We start from the raw sequence: 23,532 nt of genomic DNA on the forward strand, positions 1-23,532 counted from the left end.
TTGTGATAACTCATGAGGGCACAGCGATGAAGCCACCACTGCACACCGTAACCCCATATTGTACTGATATTGTTTGATGCAGAATGTATCTGCACTATGGTTTGGGAGGGTTCCCGTTGGAGCTCCACGACCCAAAAGTTTTTTCATGTTCTACTGTTCTCCATCCCCTACCCTCTTCTCCCATACCCCGTATCACAGTAGACCCTACATGAGGACAGGAACTCACACTCTTTTCGTGTCAAAGGGTCGTGGGGTCTGCAGAGGGCAGGACACTGCATTTGGGCATTACGCACCCCAGTATGGCGCACATTAATGTTATAACCTGGAATATGAGGGGCATCCAAACTCCATCTAAGTGCTATGCCATATACACATACCTTCAGCGTAGAGCTGCTAACATAGCGCTGCTACAAGACACACATATCATGCGGCTGGAGGCGAGTAGACTTCACAGGCGGTGGCATTGACAAGTGTTTAGTACGAATATTTCCGCCCAGGCGAGGAGGTCACTAGTTTGGGTCCGCGCTGGCACTCCATTTATCGCAGAAGAGGTGACCACCGATCCGGCGGGGCGGTACGCTCTAGTACAAGGTAGGTTAAAAGGACAGTCCATTCTCATAGGGTCCATATATGCTCCAAACATAGAGCAGCCAACCTACCTACAAAAACCCACCAGTGCGCTTGCACCTTGGGCAGAGATCCCGTGGGTGTTAGGCGGGGACTTTAACTCAGGGCTTGATATCTCCTTAGACCGCTCCTTCCCCCCACTGGCATGCACCTCTGCCTCCTCTAATGCCCAGGCCCTACGCGATTGGCTTATGCACTGGTCCTTAACAGACATTTGGCGCACTTGACTCCCAGATACTCGCCTATACTCATTCTACACCCATGTGCATGACCTGCATGTTCGGCTGGACCAAGTTGTCTGATCCTCCTCGCTACTGCCTTTAGTTAAAACCACTGATTATCTAGGTTGCACAAACTCCGACCACAATCCCCAGATACTGTGGCTGACTTGGGAGGCTGGCCCCCCACCTGTTCCTACCTGGGGCCTTCAGCTGGCAGCACTGGAGGACCCTGCATTCCACGCTTCGTTAGACGTCGCCTCCACACAATACTTTGAAGACAATGCTGGTACTGCACACAACACCCCTTCAGAATGGGAGGCATTTAAAGTAGTCGCCAGGGGGCACAGCATGGGGCTGGTCTAGAATATGCGAAACTCACCCGAGAGATTGAGCAACTAGAGGAAGATATTCTACCATGTGAAATCCAAGTGGCACCAGGCACTGGGAGCTCACAACCATTGCACGAGAAACAGAGCGAACACATTAACCTCCTCGATTGGCTGCACTGCCTTAACTACAAAGCACACTTAGCACGCACATATGCGCTGTCCGACTGTTGGCCTGGCTGTTACGACAGGAGCAGCCCTGACACCCCATACATGCCATAAGCCCCGCAAGTGGCCCTATAGTATACACCCAACACAAAATCCACGAGGTGATGACCAAACATTACACAGCCCTGTATAAAACCACAAGCGCACCCAATCACGCCAGGCTGGACATGTTCCTTTCAGCGATCCAACTGCCAACCATTACACCGGAGCAATGCGAGGCGCTGGGTGCTCCGATTGAACCGGAAGAAATAAGGGATGCCATATCGGCATTAGAAACTGGCAAAACCCCAGGTCCAGATGAGTTACCAACTGAATTCTATAAGGCATACGCAACAATACTGACACCACGTCTCCAAGCAGTCTACACCACTGCAATAGATGCCTCCTCCCTCCCACCCTTACTAAATGAAGCGCGGCTGGTTTCACTGCTTAAACCAGACCAGAACCCTATGGATCTAGGCTCTTATAGGCCACTAGCCCTTTTAAACACGATTATAAAATACTGCCGAAATTGCTAGCAGGCCGGCTGGCCCCCTCAGTCCGAATATTGTGCACGACGAGCAAAATGGGCTTGTCGGCAACTCTGAAGAATCTTCGCCGATTCTTCAGAGTTGCCGAATATGCACCGCAGCAGTGGCACCACACAGGATATCTGATCTTAGATCTGGAAAAGGCATTCCACACCCTAGTGTGGGACTTCCTATTTGCGGTGCTGCCACTTTATGGGCTCGGGGAAGCCTTATGTCAAGATGGTCCAGCTACTGTATGACGACCCACTAGTGAGGGTAAAAACGGGTCCGTACATGTCAGCCCCCATCAAAGTACAAAAGGGCACCAGACAGGGGTGCCCTCTGTCTCCGTTGATGTTCTTGCTCGCGGTGGAGCCACTGGCGGCTATTTTTCGAGCAAGGGGCGCGGACTGGGGAATCCCCCACAGTGATAGCATACACATCATCTTGTTGTATGCAGATGACCTCCTTTTATATCTGAGGGACAGACACTCTATCCCAGGTCAAGTAGAACACATCTTACATAAATTAGCCGTGGTGTCAGGGCTGGTAGTTAATGCATCCAAATCCTGTCTCTACCCATTTGACGCAGACTCTTCTGACCTGCAGTATGCTCTTGATGGCACATGCATCAAGTGGGAGGCCAACACATTCCTATATCTGGGGAGCCCGGTGTACCATCGCCCAGAGGACCTGCTTGAAGGGAATCTAAGAAGAGCAATAACATCTAGGCCGAGTAGCGTTAATGAAGATGATAATCCTACCTCGGTTATTATATTATTTCGCCAACTTGCCAGTATATCTTCCACCGGCCCTCTTCAAAACGCTGGAAAGATTAGTAAGAGGGCACATATGGGGTGCCAACCATAGCAGAGTAGCAATCCGGAAGTTATATCTTATGACAGACTACGGTGGGCTTGCCTTACCCAACTTGGAACACTACTACTTAGCCGCTCAGCTGTAGTGGGTAGCCGTGTGGATCTCAGAGCAGCACCTGACATACACTGCATCGGACCTTCCGGTCCTAGCCCACAAGACCCTCCTCACTCGGTTCCATCCATGCTGCAAGCAGAAGCTGCCACTCAGCTCTTGTTAACTGTGGCACATCGATGCTACTACAGAAGTCCATACTTGACCAGAGATACTAAAACCACATGCCCCTGCGCTCCCAATAATAAGTACACCAAGTCGACTTGGCGCCATCACGTCCCGAGAAGTGCGCCATCTCACTGATGGTGGCATAGAGGATCTCAGGGATCTGTATTAGGATGGTACCCTGTCATCTTACGCCTCACTCATTGATGCTTACGGAGGAGCACCAGGGTACTTTCTGGAACACCGAACGCTCGTAGCCGCCCTGCTCGAGCACTGGGGAGACATGTCCACAGAGCCATCTATGCATCTAACCATCCAATACCTGCACATGATGGGGAGGGCAGACATCTCATAAAGTGGTTTGCAGCATCCCTTAGGTCTCACACACCACCACCATTCGTTACTCTCCCTGTGTGCACACTGAGAGGCAGACCTTCAATGTCCTCTCACGGACACTGAGTGGGACAGGATACTGGAGGCCCAGATCGGTGTCCCGCGAAACATGCGGTTCCCCCTCATGCAATGCTTCATTACGGAGAGGGCAAACCTCATGCCAGCGAATATCAACAAATACTATGCTGATGTGTCCGCAGCTTGCCCAGGCTGCCAAGCTGCCGATGCAGATTTGCTGCTTATTGTGGAATTGTCCGAAAATAGGGGAGTACTGGGAGTCAGTAGTGACAGCACTAAATGGTTACACGGGCCGTACTATCTCCCTAACCTGAGAGACATGCATTCTGCATCTATATGCAAACAACAAACATTTACAAGTTATATCTTGGTTTCTGGCACTACGGCTGATAACTGCAAAGGGACGGATCGCGAGGCGTTGGTGCTTAGCAGATCCCCCGGCGGTGCAGGCCTGGAAGCGCTTGCTACAGGTCTGGGCCACAGCAGAAAGTGTTGCGCTGCTCAGAGAAGATGCACTGGGTCTTCATAAGATCCCAATTGCGGAAAACTGGGGAGATGCAAAAGTACAGGAACTCCTGAGTAAGGATGAGGCCCCAGAGCCCGATTCTAGACCTGCATCGGGCGAATAGCAATGTTTACCCCTCACAGGTAACATGTAACCTAACACGTCTAGTGGCACGTGCGATGGTTACGTGCTGCACCTACACAGACACACGTCGACTTAACTAGAGCGCGGTGCCCTTGCCCTCCCTGTAGCGTGCAAGCCACCCCTTGGGCACTGCCACAGTGACATAATCTGCACTCCAGCGAACCACAAATGCTCTGCCCACCCATGCCCCACACCCACTTATTCGTAGTTACCCCTGACTCCTTCACTGCTTAATGCTCCCCTAGCAGCTCTGACACACGGAAACAGCGAAAGTACACTCCATGGGAAAATGCCCCCTTGGCACACAATCGCAAAGTGCAGGGCACACACGACTGAACACTCACCTGTGCCCCAGCCCGTAACACACAATTATCGCGTAGCTGTTACAGCCATTCACCTTCCTCCACTGGGCAGCATCCACAACTGCCACCTTCACACCCTTAGCTTGAGCTGCGCCTGTCAGAACGATAAACACAATGACTGAAGGCCACAGCATGCCGGGCGGGGGCATGCCCCAATGGTCTGACCATTTATTGTCATCAATGTTGTCTTCATAATTTGTTTACAGCATTAACCGTTTACTTTTGCAATCACAAAAGCCGTTACTCCAGATGTATTATGACATCCCAGCAGCCGAAAGGTGTCCCACATTTGTACGGACGCCATGTTATCCTGATGACAAAGTGTTGTACTCACTTTCATTAGCAGATACTGTGTATGTCAGAGTTGAAGAGTTGTTAAATGTTGTGGACTTTATTAAAATATTGTCTCACTCAAATACAATAAACAGATTTAAACAAAAAAGAAAAAAGAAACATTTTCAATGCCAAAACATTAAAATAAATTCCCATACAAATACAATTCAAAAAACAAAAAAATTAGATTTACAAAAAATATTAAAATTAAAAAATAAATTAAAAAATAAACAAATACTATAAAATTAAAATTGTGAACAAATATTAATAATAAATATATGTAACCAATATCAGGAAATGTATTGGAGTCTAGGGATAATAGATATATTATTCCCACTCCAAACAGCGTGTGTTAGACCTCGGAGGGATTAAATTTACTATTTCCACTCCAGTCTATGCATCACTAAGGAAAGCCTTAGACTTTGGAGGGGTAAGATTTACTATTTCCACTACACTGTGAACAAAAGTAGGGAAAGGTTTGAAGTCCGGAGGGGTTATATTTACTATTCCCATTCCAGTCTGTGAGACAATGGAGAAAGCGTTGGACTTCAGAGGGGTAAGATTTACTATTCCCACTCCAGTCAGTGAAAAGTAGGGAAAGTGTTGGACTTCGGAAGGGTCACATTTATTATTACCACTCCAGTCTAAGCAACAGTAGGTAAACTACATCATTACTTAACCCCTTCGGTGCTCATGACGGAACGGTTCCGTCATGCGCCACGGTTGAGCTGTGCTCATGACGGAACCGTTCCGTCATGACCACGCCCGCGCAAGAAACCGTCAGCACAGCGGCGGAATTTGCGCAGCATGGAAGGGGTTAACAATATATTTATTAGAAAACATAAAAAACAATTAACCCATTTACAAAATAAATCAACAATGTAATAATTAATTTTTAAATAAATTATAATGGGCATTTAATTTTTGTTTAATTTATTTGTCACCCTATACCCCAAGAAACCGTGCAACCCACACCTAAACTATAACTCAATAACTCAAATAAATATGTATAACACAACTTACAAATTTGATAAATAATTACATAATTAATTCACAATAATTATAGATAGTTATTAAATTCCCATCCTACAAAGCCAGAAGCCCAAAGCTAAACTATAACTTAAATATATCAATATTACACAATTTACATAATCATTAATCCATTAAATACTTAGTTATACATCAATAATTGTTTTCATTGTTATCTCTTACCCTATACCCCTGCAAACCTAACAAACTACAACTAAAATATAACTAAACAAATATGTTCAGTTTAGTTCAAAGCAAAGTTTATTTGGACTATACAGTCCTTAAACATATAAAAATCGTTATAAAATACAATTCTTAAAATCGCAAGTTACACCATAAAACCACATCATAAAATTCAAGTTGAGATTATTCATTATTAACTTCCAACCCTAAAACATCCTAACACGTATCATAAGTTTAAGGCAAAAAATCATTATTGGGCCCATTTCAAATTACCGTTATCTTGTTTTAATACTTTCCCATAGGGCACAACTTAATATGCATCATCCTGCACTTCCAAGGTAAGAACATTAATCCTTTTTCAACCATGTATCATACACATATCCTGTAGGCAGGCGAGCTTATAGGATGCTAGTCACATTTCAAAATTCTTTTACTTTTTTAATAAACCTTTATTTCGGCACCACTGTGAGACTTTATTGTCCTCACCTAGTCCCTGGCGCTGCCAGAATTTTAATAAAGCTGTGCAGACCGTTATATTCCAAGAGGTGATACCTGTTTCTAGCCTCAGCGCTTGCACCATTGAGGATTTGGGGAAAGATAGTAAGTTTTTTAGGGCCTTTCCCTCTTCTCCGTCCCATCCAGTTTTCCCACTCAAGTATAGTAGTTTGGCTCCATATAGGAACTGCGGTGGAACCATTGCTATATATGCTTTTAACTTTTCCCTGTATACTCCATTAAATTTCTTTAAACCACCAACCGAAGCTGATGACCTTAATTTCAACGCCTCTAGGTGGGTAGACCAGTTCATATTTTTCTGAAACCACATACCCAAGTACCTATATTCATCTACTATTTCCAACTTTGTCGAACCCAAATACCAACTGAACCTTTTTCTCCTTCTTCCAAATCTCAAGCTCCATGTTTACTATGAGTTTTTTATGCCCACAATATTTGTAAAAACTATTCAACTTTCTTTGTAGACCAATCTCTGTTTGGTCTATCATTACTAGATCATCTGCATATAAAAGACAGGAGATATGTTTTCCATCTACCTTTGGCACGGCCCCCCTTTCTCTGCCTAAGACTGTCGATAGATCTGCAATGAATAGGGAAAATTATAGAGGGGCCAATACACACCCCTGTCTCAGCCCATTTCCAATCTGTATTTTCTGAGAGAGGCTCCCCTCTGTATCTAAAATTACTTGCGCCCAGTTGGAAGTATGAAGTTCTTGTATCAGACTCTCTTGGTATGTCATAACCAATCAACGCCTCCCACAGCTCCTCTCGGTCCACTAAATCAAACGCTGTGCGGAAGCCCACGAAGCAGCAATAAAGGCTTCCAGTCTGCTCAATGGACTTCGCGCGATGGACCAGAGCACAAAGCAGTGGTCGACCGTTGAATGTATCTTCTTAAACCCCCCTGCTCCGGGGGCACGATCTGGTTCACTTCTACCCACTCCTTGAGCCTCTCCAAGAGGAATTTGGCAAATATTTTTCACCTATATCTAAAAGGTTGATTAATCTATAGTTCTTTGGGGCATTTATGTCTCCTTTATTATGGATGGGTCTTATTATTGCGCCTCTCCAATTTTCTGATATAATATCTGTATTTAGTATTCCCAGGAACATTTTTTAAAAGAAGTCTGCCCACCACTCCGGCCTATTTTTTATGATCACTGCCGGGAGGTTATCTGGGCCAGCTGCACGGGTCAATGTTAGATTAGATATCGTTTTTTTTATCTTGCTAGCGGTAAACTGCTCCTTAACTTCCTTTCTCACTCCTAGCCATACGTTTGAGATTGAGCCCTTATTTTCTTTCCAGTTATCATATATTTCCCCCAGGTAAGTAACCCAGTCATCTTCTGGTACCACACAGTTCGAGGAACCTAAAGATCTCCCTGAGCTTTCTTGGACCAATTTCCAAAAGCCTTTCAAATCTTTAGATTCTATCGCCGTTAGCAATTTAACCCAGCAGCTCTCTTTGCAGGATCTTTTTTTATTTCTTACCATAATCTTATAAGTTCGCCTTTTATTTCTAAAGGAAGAGAAACAGTTCTATTGTACTTTACCCTAAACAAATATGTATTACATAATAAATAATCAACTCATTAAAGATAAATTAATAATTGTTAATTATTGTTACTTAACTTCCTACCCTATACCCCTGCAAACCTAGCAAACAGCAACTAAAATATAACTAAAAAAATCAGTGTTACAAAATTAATAATCAACTCATTAAATATAAATTAATAATTAATTGTTAATTAATTGTTACTTACTTAACTTCCCACCCTATACTCCTACAAACCCAGCAGCTGGCACCTAAAATATGACTAAAATATATGGTTCTACAATTTACATGATTAATAATCAATTAAATAATTGATCATAAATACAAAATGAATTGGTAAATAATTATTACCTTATTAACCCCCACCCTATACCCCTACATAGGTATCATCCGCACCTAAAATATAAATAAAATAAATTAGTATTACATAATACGCCCTGATTTTATGTTTAAAACGTTTTTATTGAAACAAAACAAACCATGGGGGAGGGGAATAGGAGGTTAGGGTACATATAATACAATCAAAGAAAAAGGGGGCAACTCAAGAGGGTTGGCGATGGATAGCTCGATGGGCCAGGGGAAAAGCACAATAAATGAAAGGCTAAAAATGCAATCTGTGGAATCCCTGCATGCATATCCAACACCCCAAATCTGAGCAATGAAAGCCAGCATCAACTCAACGAGGCACAATCCACCCCCCCCATCCCCCAGCCCCCCATTAAAGAAAGTAAGAAAGAAAAAACAATATCCCACCCCCCCGTCCTATGGTCCCGCTCCAGATTAGTCCTCACCAAAAGGCCCCGCTCCCCCCCCCCCCCCCCGGAGGGCCCCGTCTCACATGTGATCTAGTCCGCCGGGATCACCGGCGGCGTCAACCTGAGAAGCCTAAGATACCTCGGGCAGGTGAGCTCCCGGAATTCGGTGGACAGCAGCGCTAGAAAGGGTTGCCACAGCTCTTCAAATTGGTCTATCTCCCCCGCCACCGTAAGCGACAGCTTCTCCATTCCCAGCACATGCCAAAGCCTATGCAACCAGCCCGTGATGGAGGGGACAGTGGTGGTGCGCCAGTGGATAAGGATGTTCTGGACCGCAGACCCCAGCGCAATCGCGATCTGCCTGCCCCTGCGGGACTTCAGTGGGTACATTAGGTCATTGGGGAGGCCCAGCAGGACATACGCCGGGAAGCGCGGCAGCTCTATCCCAAAGTGCTTATCCACCTCGTCCAAAACTTCCTTCCAGTAAGCGGTCAGCACGGGGCAACCCCAAAGAATGTGTGAGAGGGTACCCTCCTGCCCGCAGCCCCGCCAGCACCCCTTGTCAGTGTGTTTATGCATTTCATACAGTCTCTCCGGGGTGTAGTACCAATAAGTGGACACCTTGGTAAAGGTCTCCGTAAGGCCCGTGTGGTACGCAGAGTGCCGCGCCCGATACGCAATTTTGTCCCATTCCTTGTGGCTGAGTGTCCTACCCAATTCCCTGTGCCAGCGCTCCCTCCCCGGGTTGTAATAGTGAAACGGCGGGGGTTGTAGGTACTTATACAGATCGGTAATTAGCTTAGCGTCGGAGGTCCGGGTGGCCAGCCACCTCTCATACGGTGTAATTTGACGAGCGGCGGTGTCACGCACTTGGGGCTGGAGGGCCCAATGCCGAACCTGCATGTAGCGCAGTCTGTCCAGCTCCGTCAGGCCGAACTCCTGGCGGAGTTGCTGAAAAGGAATCACTCCCTCCGGGCCATAGACCTGGAAGAGCGCCCTGCAGCCCGCCTGCACCCAATGGGAGAAAACTCCCGGCTCCATCCCTGGGGAAAAGTCCGGGTTGCCCACTATGAGTGTGAACGGCGAAGGGAAGGTGGTGAGGCCCCGAGCCTCACAGACTGCAACCCACACCCGCAGGGGGACCCGCGTAACGAAAGAAGCGTAAAGGTTAGGGGGCGATGCGCGCGGCGCAAGAATGGAACCTCTTGTAAGGTGCGGCCCGCCACTGCCTGGTCTTGAAAGAGCCAGTGTTTGTCGGACTCCCACCTGCTCCACTCCACCAGATAACGCAGCTGTGCCGCCTGAAAGTACTTACGGAGGTCCGGAATACCGAGACCCCCCGCCTCCGGAGCAAGCGTGGAGAGGACCCTCTTCATTCGTGGCTTGCGGCCCTGCCACACAAAGCGGGAGATGTCAGCCTGCATTTGTCGTATCCAGCCCACCGGGGGCTGGAGAGGGAGGGCCCGGAAAAGATACAGTATCTGGGGCAACACCGTCATCTTAACCGCCGTGATTCGCCCCAACCAGGACAGTAGGCCCTTGCTCCAGCGGCCAAGCTCCTCCTTGATCTTCCTGCTGAGGGAGGCATAATTGGCCGTTACCATCTCCGGCAATGTGGGCGCCAGCAGAATCCCCAGGTATGGCACCGTGGACGAGGACCACTGCATGGGGAAGAGGCGTTAGACGTGTCCCTGGTGTCCGCAGCCAGGGACACGTCTAACGCCACTGACTTGCTCATATTCATTTTGAAGCCGGCCGCACAGGCAAAGGCGTCCAGTTCCCGGAGGCAAGCAGGCAGCGACCTCCTGGGTCGTCCAAGGTCAACAGGACATCGTCCGCGTAAAGACTGACAGTGTGGACATACTGGCCCATCCGGACCCCAATAGCGTCCGGGTTATCGCGAATCCTCTGAGCAAACGGCTCCATGTAGAGGGCAAACAAGAGCGGCGAGAGGGGGCAGCCCTGCCTCGTGCCGCGTTCGATGGCAAATCCGCCGGAGCTACACCCGTTGACCCGTACCGACGCCGAAGGATGCTTATAACAGTTGAATACCATGGTGCGGAACCTATCCCCGATTCCCAATTTCTTGAGAACCAGCTCGAGATACGGCCAGTGAACTCTGTCAAAGGCCTTCTCCGCATCAACGGACAGCAACATCCGCTCCCCCGGGATCCGCGAGGCCTTCTCCAGAACATGCGTCACCCGCTTGGTATTGTCAACCGTCTGTCTGCCGGGCACAAAGCCAGCCTGGTCCGCCTCCACCAATCCGGGGAGGTGCGGACCCAGCCGGGACGCTAGAATCCCTGTATACAACTTGAGGTCGACATTTAGAAGCGAGATGGGTTGATACGAACCGCAGAGGGCCCGGTCCTTCCCAGGTTTCGGGATTACCGCGACCGTCGCCCTCAGGAGATCTGGTGGGATGGCTCCCGGTTCGGAAAAGGAATTAAATAGCCGAGTAAGGACAGGGGCCACCGCCGTGCAAAAAGTCTTGTAAAACAACGACGTGTACCCGTCCGGGCCCAGGGCCTTACCATGCTTCAGCCGCGCGATAGCGGAAATCACTTCCTCAACATGGATATCTCGCTCCAGGTGGTCCGCCTGAACCGGATCCAGCACCGGAAGGGCCACCGACTCCAAGTAGCCTGTGGCATCCCGTGGCGAGGAGGGCTCCTCAGCATACAACGCCTCGTAGAAGCCGCGGAAAGATTCCGCTACCTCTGCGTCCCCGGAGACGGCCACCCCGTCCGTGCCCACCAGTTCCTTCACGACGCCACGCTGCTGCGTGACCCGGAGCCGGTGTGCCAAGAGCTTGCCACATTTGTCCCCCCCAGTGTAGAAGGCATGTTTCAAGCGCAGGGCGGCATACTCCGCCCTATCAAGATCCAGTGCCGACAGGAGCTTCCTCGCAGCCTTCAACTGCCTCCACACCCTGGGCGCCCCCGTGCGGCGGTGGACCTGCTCAAGCTCCCGGACCTGAACGGTCAGCTCGTCCCTCTTCCGTTGCCGCTCCCTATTTTCGGCTGCGGAGATAGAGATAAATTCCCCCCGGAGGACTGCCTTCAATGCCGCCCACTGTGTCGCCTGCGAAGTGTCGGTGTTGCTATTGTGAGTTAGGTAGTCCTGTATGACCTCTCCAATGCGCTGCACTGCAGACTTTTTGTGTAAAAGGGTATCCCGGAGGCGCCACACCCCCCGAGAGGGGGAGGCCGCCGGCCACTGGAAAACGCCGGTGACTGGTGAATGGTCAGACAGGGTCAGGACCCCGATGTCCGCCGCCGTGGCAGCGGCACGCATCGGTCCGCTCACCAGAAGGTAGTCCAGCCGTGAGTAGGTGCGGTGTGCGTGTGAAAAGTAAGAGTAGTCCCTATCCGTGGGGTGCATGGAGCGCCAAAGGTCGTGTAAATCCATTTCCGCAATCCGGGCCTTCACAGCCTGGGACAGTTCCCCCGTCTGCGGGAAGCGCTGCGCCGATCTGTCCATCACAGAATCGAAGACAATATTAAGGTCTCCCCCCAAAATGATGTGGCGGTCGGGAGAAGCAGTGACATCCACCAACACGGAGTCTAGGAAACGTTCTTGGTGGTCGTTTGGGCTATAAACGGAGCCGACCGTAAACGCTATGCCTCCTAAGCGCATGCGATACGCCAGAAGCCTCCCCTTCTGTTCAGCACACTTATACAAAACCTCCCCCCTAAAGGAGCTCGCTAGAAGAATGGCTACCCCCGCCGTCTTGTTCGCTGCCGAGGAGAAGAACTGGGTAGGCAACTTAGCAGAGCGCAGCCTATGGCAATCCCGGGACAATAAGTGGGTCTCTTGCAAAAGGCAAATGTCCGCCTGCGTCCCCTCCAGCAAAGATAAGATCGCTCTGCGCTTCACGGGGTTATTCAGACCCTGAACATTAAGGGTCACCACCTTTAGGGCCGACATTCCTCTCGTGGATCGGGAACGCCGTGCAATGGGCAGTGGATCAGCGGGTAGGGCACGCGGGGCAGCCGCGCGGGACAAGCCAAAACAGACCAAGCGTGGGCATGGACAACCTCGGACGGGACCTCCCCAACCCCAGAACAACCCCTACACCCACCCAAAACACAACCCTGGCAACTAGCCAAACGCAAACTCAAACACCCCATTGTCCCAGTCAAGCCCCAAAACGGCCAAGTCCGTAGAAAAGAACGAAGTGGACGTCCAGCCACTCACCTCCATCTGCTCCCCCCCGACCCCCCCGCCCCGTACCCAGCAGTTAAGGAAGCTAAAGGCATCTCCCCCCGGAGTGAGTGTTAGGCCGTCAAGGCCACGCCGGTGGAGCCGGCCGAGTCCCTGGCCGCCGCCCTCAAAGCATCGGCCATGTCCGCCCTGATGGTAGGGGAATCAGGACGCCCTGCGCTGGCCGCTGATCGTCGCCTCGTCGACCTCCGCCGGCTCCGTCTCTCCGAGGGCCTCCACGACGGTGTAGCTCCTTCCTCCTCCGCCGCCGTAAGCCCCAGGACTCCACAAATGTCCTGCAAGGAGCGTAGCTGGTGTAGCACCCCATTCCACCGGAAGATCAGGCGGAAGGGATGTCCCCAAGAGTACGGCGTCTCGTGTTCGCGCAAAAAGTCAGTGGCAATCCTGAAGGACCTGCGTTTCTGCAGCGTGATGGCGGAGAGGTCCTGGTAAAGCGCCACCGGCCGCTCCCGGAAAGTCAGGGGCTGTTTCCTGCGGGCCTCAGTTATGATGCGTTCCTTCAGCGGGAAGTCGGGCAGGAAGGCCAAAATGTCCGGTGGAGGTGCCGATGACTGGCGCTGCCGGCCAACCCTATGTGCCCTATCAATGCTAATGGGGAAGTCCGCAGCTTCCCCCAGTATCTCTCGGAACAGGTCCCGCAGGTAGCCCCCCAGATCGGACCCCTCGTCTGCAGTCGGCACACCACGCACTCGAATGTTGTTCCTCCGTGATCTGTTCTCAAGGTCCTCAGAGTGGGCCTGGAGCTCAACACACTGCTCCCGGAGGCGGAGAACGTCCTGTTGAAGATGGACTATCTCCTCCTCCCGGCGCTGGGCCTCCGTCTCCACCGTTTCCACGCGCTCGCCAAGGCCCTCCACTTCCCTGCGCCCTTCCCGGACCTCGCTGGCCACCTCCCGCTTCAGTGTCTGGAAGTCCTCCCTGAGGGAGCTGAACAGTTCCTCCATAAAGGTCCTCGTGACGGGTGGCTCCCCCCCAGTCACATCCGCCGAGGCCCGGGAGGACCCCGGCAAAGGCTGTGTTCTGTCCCGCAGTTGCTGGGCCCTGCCAAGCATGTCTGGCAGGGTGCGGTCCCCCTTCTTCGAGCCGCCTCTTCCAGACATCGCAAGCACTGCGGTCGGGCACAGGTCCAGCCGCCCTAGGGATGCCCAGCTGCTGGCAAGCGCTCGACGTGGGTGTCCCCCCACAAGCAGAATCGCTGCATCACAGGTGACAAAATGGCGGTCCAGTCCGGTCACCGCCAGCCGCGGGTGCCCATCCGAGACAGCAATGGAAACTACAGTGGGGGGCTCCTCTTCAGCACATCCCCCAGAAAGTCAGCCCGGCAGCAGCGGCGATCACATACATCCACCAGCAAGGGCTCCAGTGAAGGCCAACACCACTGATCTCTCGGGGACAAGATGGCGGCAGGGCGGGGCAAGGCAGAACGACCAGGCCCGGCGACACCGCCGGGGCCCCCAAAACGCACAGCAATCAAAGAGGTTCGGCCACCGGTTCCAGTCTGTCACACGCAAGGGCCCAGACGGGCCGCCCCCATCAGAAAGTCCGCCGTACTTCGGTCAAGGGACAGGGGCCCCGCAGTGCGAAGTGTCGCCGACACCAGACTGAGTGCCAAAGCGCCCGTCCTAAGTCTCCCGCACCGTCGGGTCCCCTCCCGCGGCTCCTTCACCCTCCGTCGAGCGACGGGCCAGATTCCCTCCAGATCGCAACTTTCAGCACCAGGCCCAGCCGAGGCGCGCGGACAGCACTCCGATGCACTCCGCCTCCCAGGCCTCCGTCGCTCTTCGAACTCGATCGGACCTTTTGGGGGACTTCCCCCGAGGCGATCCGAACCAAAGCGGCAACAATGTGCGCACCAGGTGCTCTGCCACGCTCCTCTCACACGCTGAGCCTCAGCGGGGGGAGAAAAGCGTAAGAAAAGGGCTCAAGCTCGGCCGGGCCGGAGGAGCTACGGGAGGAAGCGTCCGCTCACCCCGCCATCTTGGCCACGCCCCCAATACGCCCTGATTTTAATGAGTTTTTGAACACACCATGTGGGGTCGCATTGTAATTAGGTGGTAGTAATCGCCGAATTACGGTCGGTCAGTTCCAAAACCGAAACAGTGTCGGGTGGATGCAAGTCCGCCCCACATCGTAATGAGGCCCATAGTTACCATCAATCAGATACTTAAATTTTACTGATTAATTAATAATTAACTTCCCACCCCATCACTCAGCAAACCAAACAACCTACTACAATACTATAAATTACAATTAGTAGTTAAATTAAAAATTCAAAATAACTTAAAATGACAAACTATATTTAAAAACATTAATAACAATTATACCAAAAATAGTAACACATACATTTGATATATGAACTAAAACACTATACAATGATTTATAAAGCGATATTTTTACATTATATTATTGAATATGATATTAACAACAATGATATTCTTATCAACATTATCACTTACCTGAAAAAAGTATATTCTTGCAAAAGGTATTTCAGCATCACAATATTTTTGTATCACGATGTTTATTTCCTGATATGTCTGTCTCTCGCTATTTAAAACTCAAGGCCTCATTACGATGTCGGTTGAAAAGCATTCTGACTGACTCCTTGTCGGAATTGTTTCCGACTGACTCGGGTTCGGGGAGTCTGACCGACCGATTCCGATGTTTCCGATCACTGTTCGGTCGGACTCCCTTTTATTTTAATGGGAGCCTGTGTTCTGAGCAACCACACAGGCTCCCATTGAAAAACAAAAGGGGTGGTTGTGGAAAACCTTGCACCCTGTGGCAAATACCCCATGCATGGTCGGAAAGAGGGGTTCCATGGGTACCCCCACGAGCCCCAACCGGTGGCCTCCATGTTAAGGGGGCCTGCTAAAGGGCCCTAAAGTCAGTTTCCGACAGCTGTTTTGTATCGGACATACCGATTTGGAAAGGCTGCTGGAATCCGACATCGTAATACGTCGGTCATAAATGCTGCCCATAGACCTGTACGATTCGGCTCCAAACGACTCGGAGTCTCCCAATGCTGGTAGGAACTGAGTCGGAAAGACTGAACGGTTACTTTTCCATCGTAATCGGTCAGTTTGAAATGTTTTTTAGTCAGTCTGACACAGAGGTTCTGACACGGGTTAGGAAAATCCTAATCCTCTTCGGAGCCTTTCCGCCCTACATCATAATCAGCCCCTCAATATTTTGTCCAAATACCTGAAATCTTGCCATTCTCAACATTATCGTTTTCATTTTGAGCACATTCAAGAATGGTGGTTTTAGTGCTCACTCTTTCTGGGAATATTTCCCTGAGACCAGTCTCAATATTTTCAGAAAAGTTGAATATGTGTATATTATTTTATGTGATCAATTAACCATGTCAACCAGGCTTTTTTTCCAGTCTTTCCATAGCATTTGTTGTACTGTGCTTGTACATGTTCCTGCAGAGTTCTGTGGTACTCTCATTTCCCAATATCTCTGTGTGGATCAGTGAGGCTGAGGGGCACATTTAATAAACTTCCACGCAACACAGCGCAGCAAGCAAAGTTGCTGTGCTGCGTTGTGTGAAAGTGGGAGAGCAGAAATGCTCCATATTTACAAAGACATTGAGCATTTCTGCTCTCTCCTTCTGCTGGCGTACTGTGTGCTGCCTAGGGCCAACTCAGGCACTTTGCACCATAGTGCAAGGGTGTCTGCGTTAGTCAGGATTACTTTTGTGCATGAAGGGACACTTTCCTGCACTAATACGGCCAATAAAGGCATTTCTTCTTTCTAAGCAAAAAATTACGAGAAATACAAATATTTCTCCTCGTTAATCACCAAAGTACTAAAAATACACAATAATGTGCTATATGTATAAACTGGTATATTTGGAAGATACACTAATATGTTGCTCATAAAAACTGGCCACCTAAAAGCATATGAATTAACCTATAAATGACTGAACTTGATCTATATACTAATAGATTGCCACTGACTGAATAACATAAAATTTTTATTGTATACAGGCCAGTAGTGTACATGCATATCTATTGCTTGTATGTATAAGCCTTGAATAAACACTGTGTTGAGGTAGAATTGAAATTGAACGCTAAAGATTTTAAATATTTGCAATTAATTATTGACGAGTGCCTTTGCTTTTAAGACCTGCAAAAATAGCTACTTGATGTCGAAGAGCGCATACAACAATATTTCAGATGAAAGTTTGAAAGTAACCAAATAGAAAATCAGCTAAAGTTGATACGCTTTCCCGCGGAAAATGTGGTGAGAGGGCGACTAAATTCTGCCATATCATACATTTGCAAATGTGTGTAGCTCCGTGGGGGTTCCTGAAGGTAATCAGCCCCCTGTGGAGGCTACAAATCTTTACATCACGTCTCTGCGTGTCACAAATTTATTCAATTTTAAGGTGATTGATCAAAAGGCTTTTCTTGTTGTTTGTTTCTGTACTGTAGCCTCCAGGAGAATGGTCTGTCCAACCAGAACTGTCAGACATTGCTTAACATCACTAACAGCGGGAGTCTGAAGAAGCTGGACCTCAGAGGAAATCTCTTCAGTGATGAATGTGCTGGAGACATGCAATACTTAATTCTGACTTGCACGAGCCTGACTGAAATAAGGTAGGATTCTGCTCAAATAAACCTCTCCATTGTAGTGTTTGTGATATATTCGACTTTCAAATACTGGATTAGCAGAAGAAGTTATCCAGTAGATGCAGTGTTGCATGTTGATTCCTGGGCTTCACTTCTCATTCGGTTTGGTTTGTTTTCTATTCCGCTAACAGGCTTACCCAACAATTGCCCAAAGAAATCAGATCTGTAATAAAATCACTGATTCTTTTCAGCCAATGGTAGCGTCAGCATTTTAAATCTTTTCCCGTTAAAATGGGTATAGCCAGAGATCACACATTTTTTAAATATTTTTTCTTTAATGCAATTTCATATGATCACCTCAGTGCCTCATCGAGTTGAAGCTTCTAATGTTATGAACTCGAATCCTGGCAAGGAGGACTTAGCCAACCACCCCTACAAGGTTGGTACAATTAGAATCATTAAAGTGGATGAGAGAGTATTATTTAAATTCTTTTGACCAATGGCCTTTCATGTCAGACAGAAATTACATATGCATTGCATTTTAAGAATACAAAAAGTGAAACAATTTATAAGGTACATGACTTTTACATTTTCTATATAATTTCAATACATTGATAAGCAACAGCATGCGTGTAAATGCATCTGCATTGCTGTTTTGACTATCTGTTTTAAATGGCCTTAGGTGCCATGAAGAAGCCTTATATCTGTGGTGCACAAAATGGCTGGGTTTCTGGATTCAGAGTCAGCTCTTTTTTAGGGACGCCCTCCAACGTGTGGTTTTTTTCAGTTTCAAAAGATGAGTTTATTGAACATATAAGAATACACAACAATGTTTCTTACAGTTAAACCTCAAACATTATACAAAGCAGAAAATCAGGACTGCATATAGGCTGGTCATAAAAGTCATAGTTGTGGCAAGTGATAAAAAAAGGAAAGACTTAATTCATTAGAAGACATATATTTGAAGCTTAAGTGAAAAGAAGAAGAGAAACAAAATATATGACAGGTAATGATAATCAGATATAACAAAATTCAAGGAGGTTGAGCATCTTCTTGTACAAGGGGAATGGGAGCAAAAGATTTTTTAGCACAATCATCTAAAAATTGCGTAATGGAAGACCATAGTTGTGAACGTTCTTGGCAAGAGACAAAGGAAATACTAAAGTTGTGCCCATCCTATGATTATGACAAACAGCGTACCACCAAGTTAAATATGAGAGTTTAGATGCATCCTTCCAATTTTTCGTAATCTGTTGAAAGGCCACTGCTAGTAATAAGTCAATGATTTGTATTTGAGCTTTCTTCGCATTCCAATCTGAAGACAGGCTACCAAAGAAAATGGTGGCAAGTGAAAGGGGAACGTTGGTGTGAAATATGGTATTAATCTGCGACCAGACTTGTTTCCAAAAGTTAAATACACGTGGGCATGTGAATAGTAGGTGTTTTAAATCAGCGTGTGCTAGGGAACATGACCAACAACTTTCAGGGGTTCCAATATGCATTTTATGTAGGATTGTCGGTATTAAGAGGAGTCTATTATAAATGAAGAAAATAGTTTGTGTAGTATTTGCTGCTCTAGATGATTTTCACCCAAATTGTATTCCATAAAGGGATAGACCATTGTAAACCCAGGTCAGATTCCCAGGAAAGCTCTGTTTTAGTTTTTTCTCTCTCGATCGGAGGTTGCGAAAGATGTGAATAAATGGTAGAAGCTTTTGGTGAAATTTGGAGGAGGTTATACCACGTAGAGTCTGATAGCTGAGATCGAGAGGTTATAGATTTTAACGAAGAGTAAGCCTCAGTTAATGCGGAACGTAAAATTGAAAATGTGTGATGAAATGAGGGAGGCAGTTAAAAGAGACAGCTTGCAACTGAGAATGTAAGAAAGGTATCCTTATCCACCAGGTGATGGACCCACAGAATACCTTTATCTCTCAACGATTTCCAATAAATGGGTTTATTTTTAATGCATATATGTTTGTTATGCCACATAGCAGAAGTGTGAAATGAATCAGTATCTTGTGGGGCAGTAGGGAGAACAGTAGTCAGCATTTTACAAGAATGTTTGATGATTGGTGTGGAAAGTTTTTGTGGTTTGCGAGTGAAAGACAGGTATTCCTGAAAGGAGACGGGAGAAAGGAAGGATCTATCAAGATCAACCCATAACGGAGTATCTGGAGATATGTCAAACACCCACTTGGATAAATGTCTTAATAAGAAGGTTTTGTGATATTTAGGGAAATTGACACCACCTTCAGATTTGGGACGTGCACATTTCTGTAATGACATTGTAAGTTTTTTGTTAGACCATGAAAAGGATATAAGAATGGAGTTAACTTTATGAAAGAACCATATTGGTATGGCCATTGGAATGTTGGAGATAATATAAAGAACAATAGGAGTCAACATCATTTTTATACTGTCAAGGAGGCCCCACCAGGAAAGATATAAGGGGTGCCATTTAGTTGTAAGGGTAGTCAGTTTTTCTATACACTTTTTAAAACTTTGGTAAATTGACGATGTATTAGAAGGAGTGAACCATAATCCAAGGTATTTATTATGATGTGGATTCCATGTGAAGTTAGAGGTAGAAAAGTTCTCTTTAAAAGTGTATTTGGTTAGAGGCAATGTTTTACACTTCTCATTGTTTGCCTTTTAGCCAGAAACCATTATGTAGGAATGGACTTCATCCAAAAAGGCCGGTATGGTAAGGGGAGGTTGAGAAAGGAACATGAGTACATCATCTGCATAAGCAGCTAAATTAAAATGTTGGGAGTTTGAAATAAAGCCATAAATAGATTTGTTTTGTCGTAATCTGGATAAAAAAGGTTCTAAAGCTAGGTTAAAAAGAAATGGGAATAAGGGGCAACCCTGTCGTACTGCTCTATGGAGCGTAAAATAGGGAAATGTAAGACCATTAGCAAAAATTGCAGCTTTAGAGTCTGACTAAAGCAAAGAAATCAAAGAAATGATTTTCAGGCCAAAACCAAACCAAGATAGTGTTTGAAAGATGAAAGGCCAAAACACTCTATCAAAAGCCTTTTCTGCATCTAAGGCAATTGCAGCAGGAGGTTAAGTGAGTTTTGACGACTTGGATATAATATTAAAAAAAAAACAAGTATTGTCCGTAATGGAGCTCCCCTTGACCAAGCCTATTTGTTCCTTACCCAATAAGTGAGGGAGATGTGACTCAATACGAAGGGCTAAGGTTTTGGAAAAGGTTTTATAGTCAACGTTGACTAGGGAAATTGGCCTATAATTTTTACAATATATTAGATCCTTGCCTTCTTTTGGAATAAGACAAATGATGGCATCTAAAAAGAATCCTGAGGTGTTGCCAAAGTTAATGAAAGAGTAAATGAGAATATGTAAATGTGGGAGGAGTCATTGGGCAAAATGTAAGTAAAATTCAACAGTGAAACCAACAGGGCCTGGGGCTTTGTCTTCCTTGAGGGTTTTGAGTGCACAGAGCATTTCTGTCTTCGTAATATCAGTTTCTAAAGGTTCCAAATTTTTTGAGGGATTAGTATGTTTTTGAATAGTAGAAAAATAAAGGGAGATATCTGTTTCTGTGGGTGTGTTCTCTGGTGTATATAATCATTTATAGTAGTGTACGAATTATTGTAAAATATCGGAATCTTTATACTTTGGGATTTGTTTTGTTTGATTTTGAGGTAATTAGCTAGCAATTTGCCTGATTTATTCTTCCCTCCATAGAATTTTGCACTGGTCTTCAGTAGATACAAAGAAGCACTGTTGGTATTGTCCTTGTTCAATTTAATCTTAGCCTAAATGAGAACTGGCAAAAACTCTTTTGATTTAGAAGTATAAAAGGAGTGTTCCAATCTCTTTATCTCAGAAAGAAGTTCCGTGCATTCCTTCACTTGTTAGATGTAAATCTAATGATAAAATCTTGTGCTGATGCTTTGAAAGCATCCCAAACTGTATGGAAAGGAATGCTGTTAGTGCTATTAAATTGAAAAAAATTGTGCAAAAAGGCTATAAAGGAAACGTCAAAATTAGGGTCTAAAAGCAGAGAGTTGTTAAAAGGCCATCTTGTGGGAAATGCAGGTTGGGACAAAATATCTAGCTGAATAGAGACAGGGGCATGGTCAGAAATTAGTATAGGGCCGATATCAGCTGAAAGTAAAGACTGGGAGATATTGTGTGAGATAAAAATGTAGTCAATTCTTGATTGGATATAGTGAGGTGGAGAAAAGAACTTATATTCCTGCCATGAAGGATTACACAATCTCCAAGCGTCTGTTAGGTTACTTTGTTTTATAGTATTTGTGAACGATTTGTGTGCCTTATTTGAAATGAAGGAGACTCTGGAATTTCAGTCAAGGAAAGGACCAACTATCTTGTTGCAGTCACCAGCCAGAATAAGATTCTCCTCTGCAATCTGGGCAATCAACCAAGAGACTTGGGACCAGAAAGAAGTGTCGCCATTGGTAGGAGCATAAACGTTAAATAAAGAAATCGGAGTCTTTCCTATCATCAAACAACCACCTCCCATCCACATCTGCTCTTGTGAAAGAAGCTTAGCTTGCAAAGCTTTATGGCACAAGTTTATGACACTGTTTCTTTTGTCATCACTGGGTGAGAAAAAAACTTCTCCAACCCAGTTTTTCTTGCGTTTTAAAGATTCATTTTCTGTTAGATGGTATTCTTGCAGCAGAACAATACTTGCATCTAGTTTAGATAAATAAGCTAGTACACGTTAACTCTTGATGGAGGAGTTTAAGCCTTTAACATTCCAGGTGACAATTTTTAAAGCCACAAACTATAATTGCAAAGCAAATGATTGAAATAACTAGTATTAATGCAAATATATTCACGTAAAACATGTAGTACAAAAATGAATACAATAATATTGAAACTCAGGAGAATAAGGAAAGGAAAGGAAGGAGAAAAAGATAGAATGTAAGTAGTAGAGATTAATGTAGTAAATAGAACTATAAGAAGGAAACATTGATAATATAGAAAAAGGTAAAGAAACTACAGAAAGTATTGAAGAGATAAAGAGTAACATACTTACATATAATCCAAAACATTTAAAAGGTGGGAGGGGATGAGGCCACATTAAACAATGACACGTCGGTACTCCATGAGGGAAGATGGGAAAAGCCGCACAACAGACGGCAAATGAAACAAGTGAATCATACATAAAGGAAATATAACCTATAGGGAGAGAAAAGAGGTTAGATATTGTTTAGTAGAAGATAGTAAACAGAAACAGCATCAATTATTTAACAAAGATGAATCCTTGAAGTAGTTAGCAAGTCATGAACCATAAGACTTAATGGAAGTACCTACTGATTATGCTGTGAGGAAGTGTCCATAGTTTCTGTAACACAAGAATTGAGAAAATGATTCAGCCTGATAGGATCTTCTTAAGTAGTAGCTTTGCTGTTATAAGTTACTTTAAACAGGCATGGGTGAAAGAGGCCAAAACAAGCACCAATAGAACATAGGTGTGGTCTCATAGCCAGGAACTATCTACGTCTCTCAGCAGTTGCCTTTGCATTGTCTTGAGAGAAGAATAAAGTTACCTGACCATGACATTCATTTAATAGACCTGACTGCTGACAATACCCTAAGCAAGTCAGTATATGCTAGGAAATACAAGATGAAGAAGCAGGACACAGTCTGTGGGCACGTTGAATATTAAAAGGAGCACCCTCTGGTAAATTAAGGATCTTTGGAAGAAACAACGAGAAGAAGGAAATAGGGTCCAAACCTTCCAAGCCCTCTGGTATACCATAAATACAAAGATTATTCCGCCTGTTTCTATTTTCAAGATTTTCGACCTGTTTTTGTAGCTACGTCACTTGAGATTGACGAGCTTCTACCTTGATGCTGGATGAACACAAAGATTCAATATTGTGCTCCGCTGTGGTAATCCTTCCTTTTAATTGTGACCATC

At 46.3% G+C, this 23,532-nt stretch overlaps 1 protein-coding gene across 2 annotated transcripts in view; it reads left to right on the plus strand.

Annotated features, from left to right (window-relative positions):
• Positions 1 to 23,532, plus strand: part of LOC146775837 (NACHT, LRR and PYD domains-containing protein 12-like) — a 984,872-nt gene that overhangs the window by 915,053 nt on the left and 46,287 nt on the right. For both annotated transcript variants that reach the window (XM_085639880.1, XM_085639881.1), the window contains exon 9: positions 17,466 to 17,630. In XM_085639880.1, coding sequence (XP_085496006.1) covers positions 17,466 to 17,630 — 165 coding nt within the window. The remainder of the gene's footprint in view (positions 1 to 17,465; positions 17,631 to 23,532) is intronic.

This window comes from Triturus cristatus, chromosome 12 (genome assembly GCF_964204655.1).
Source record: "Triturus cristatus chromosome 12, aTriCri1.1, whole genome shotgun sequence".
NCBI lineage: Eukaryota > Metazoa > Chordata > Amphibia > Caudata > Salamandridae > Triturus > Triturus cristatus.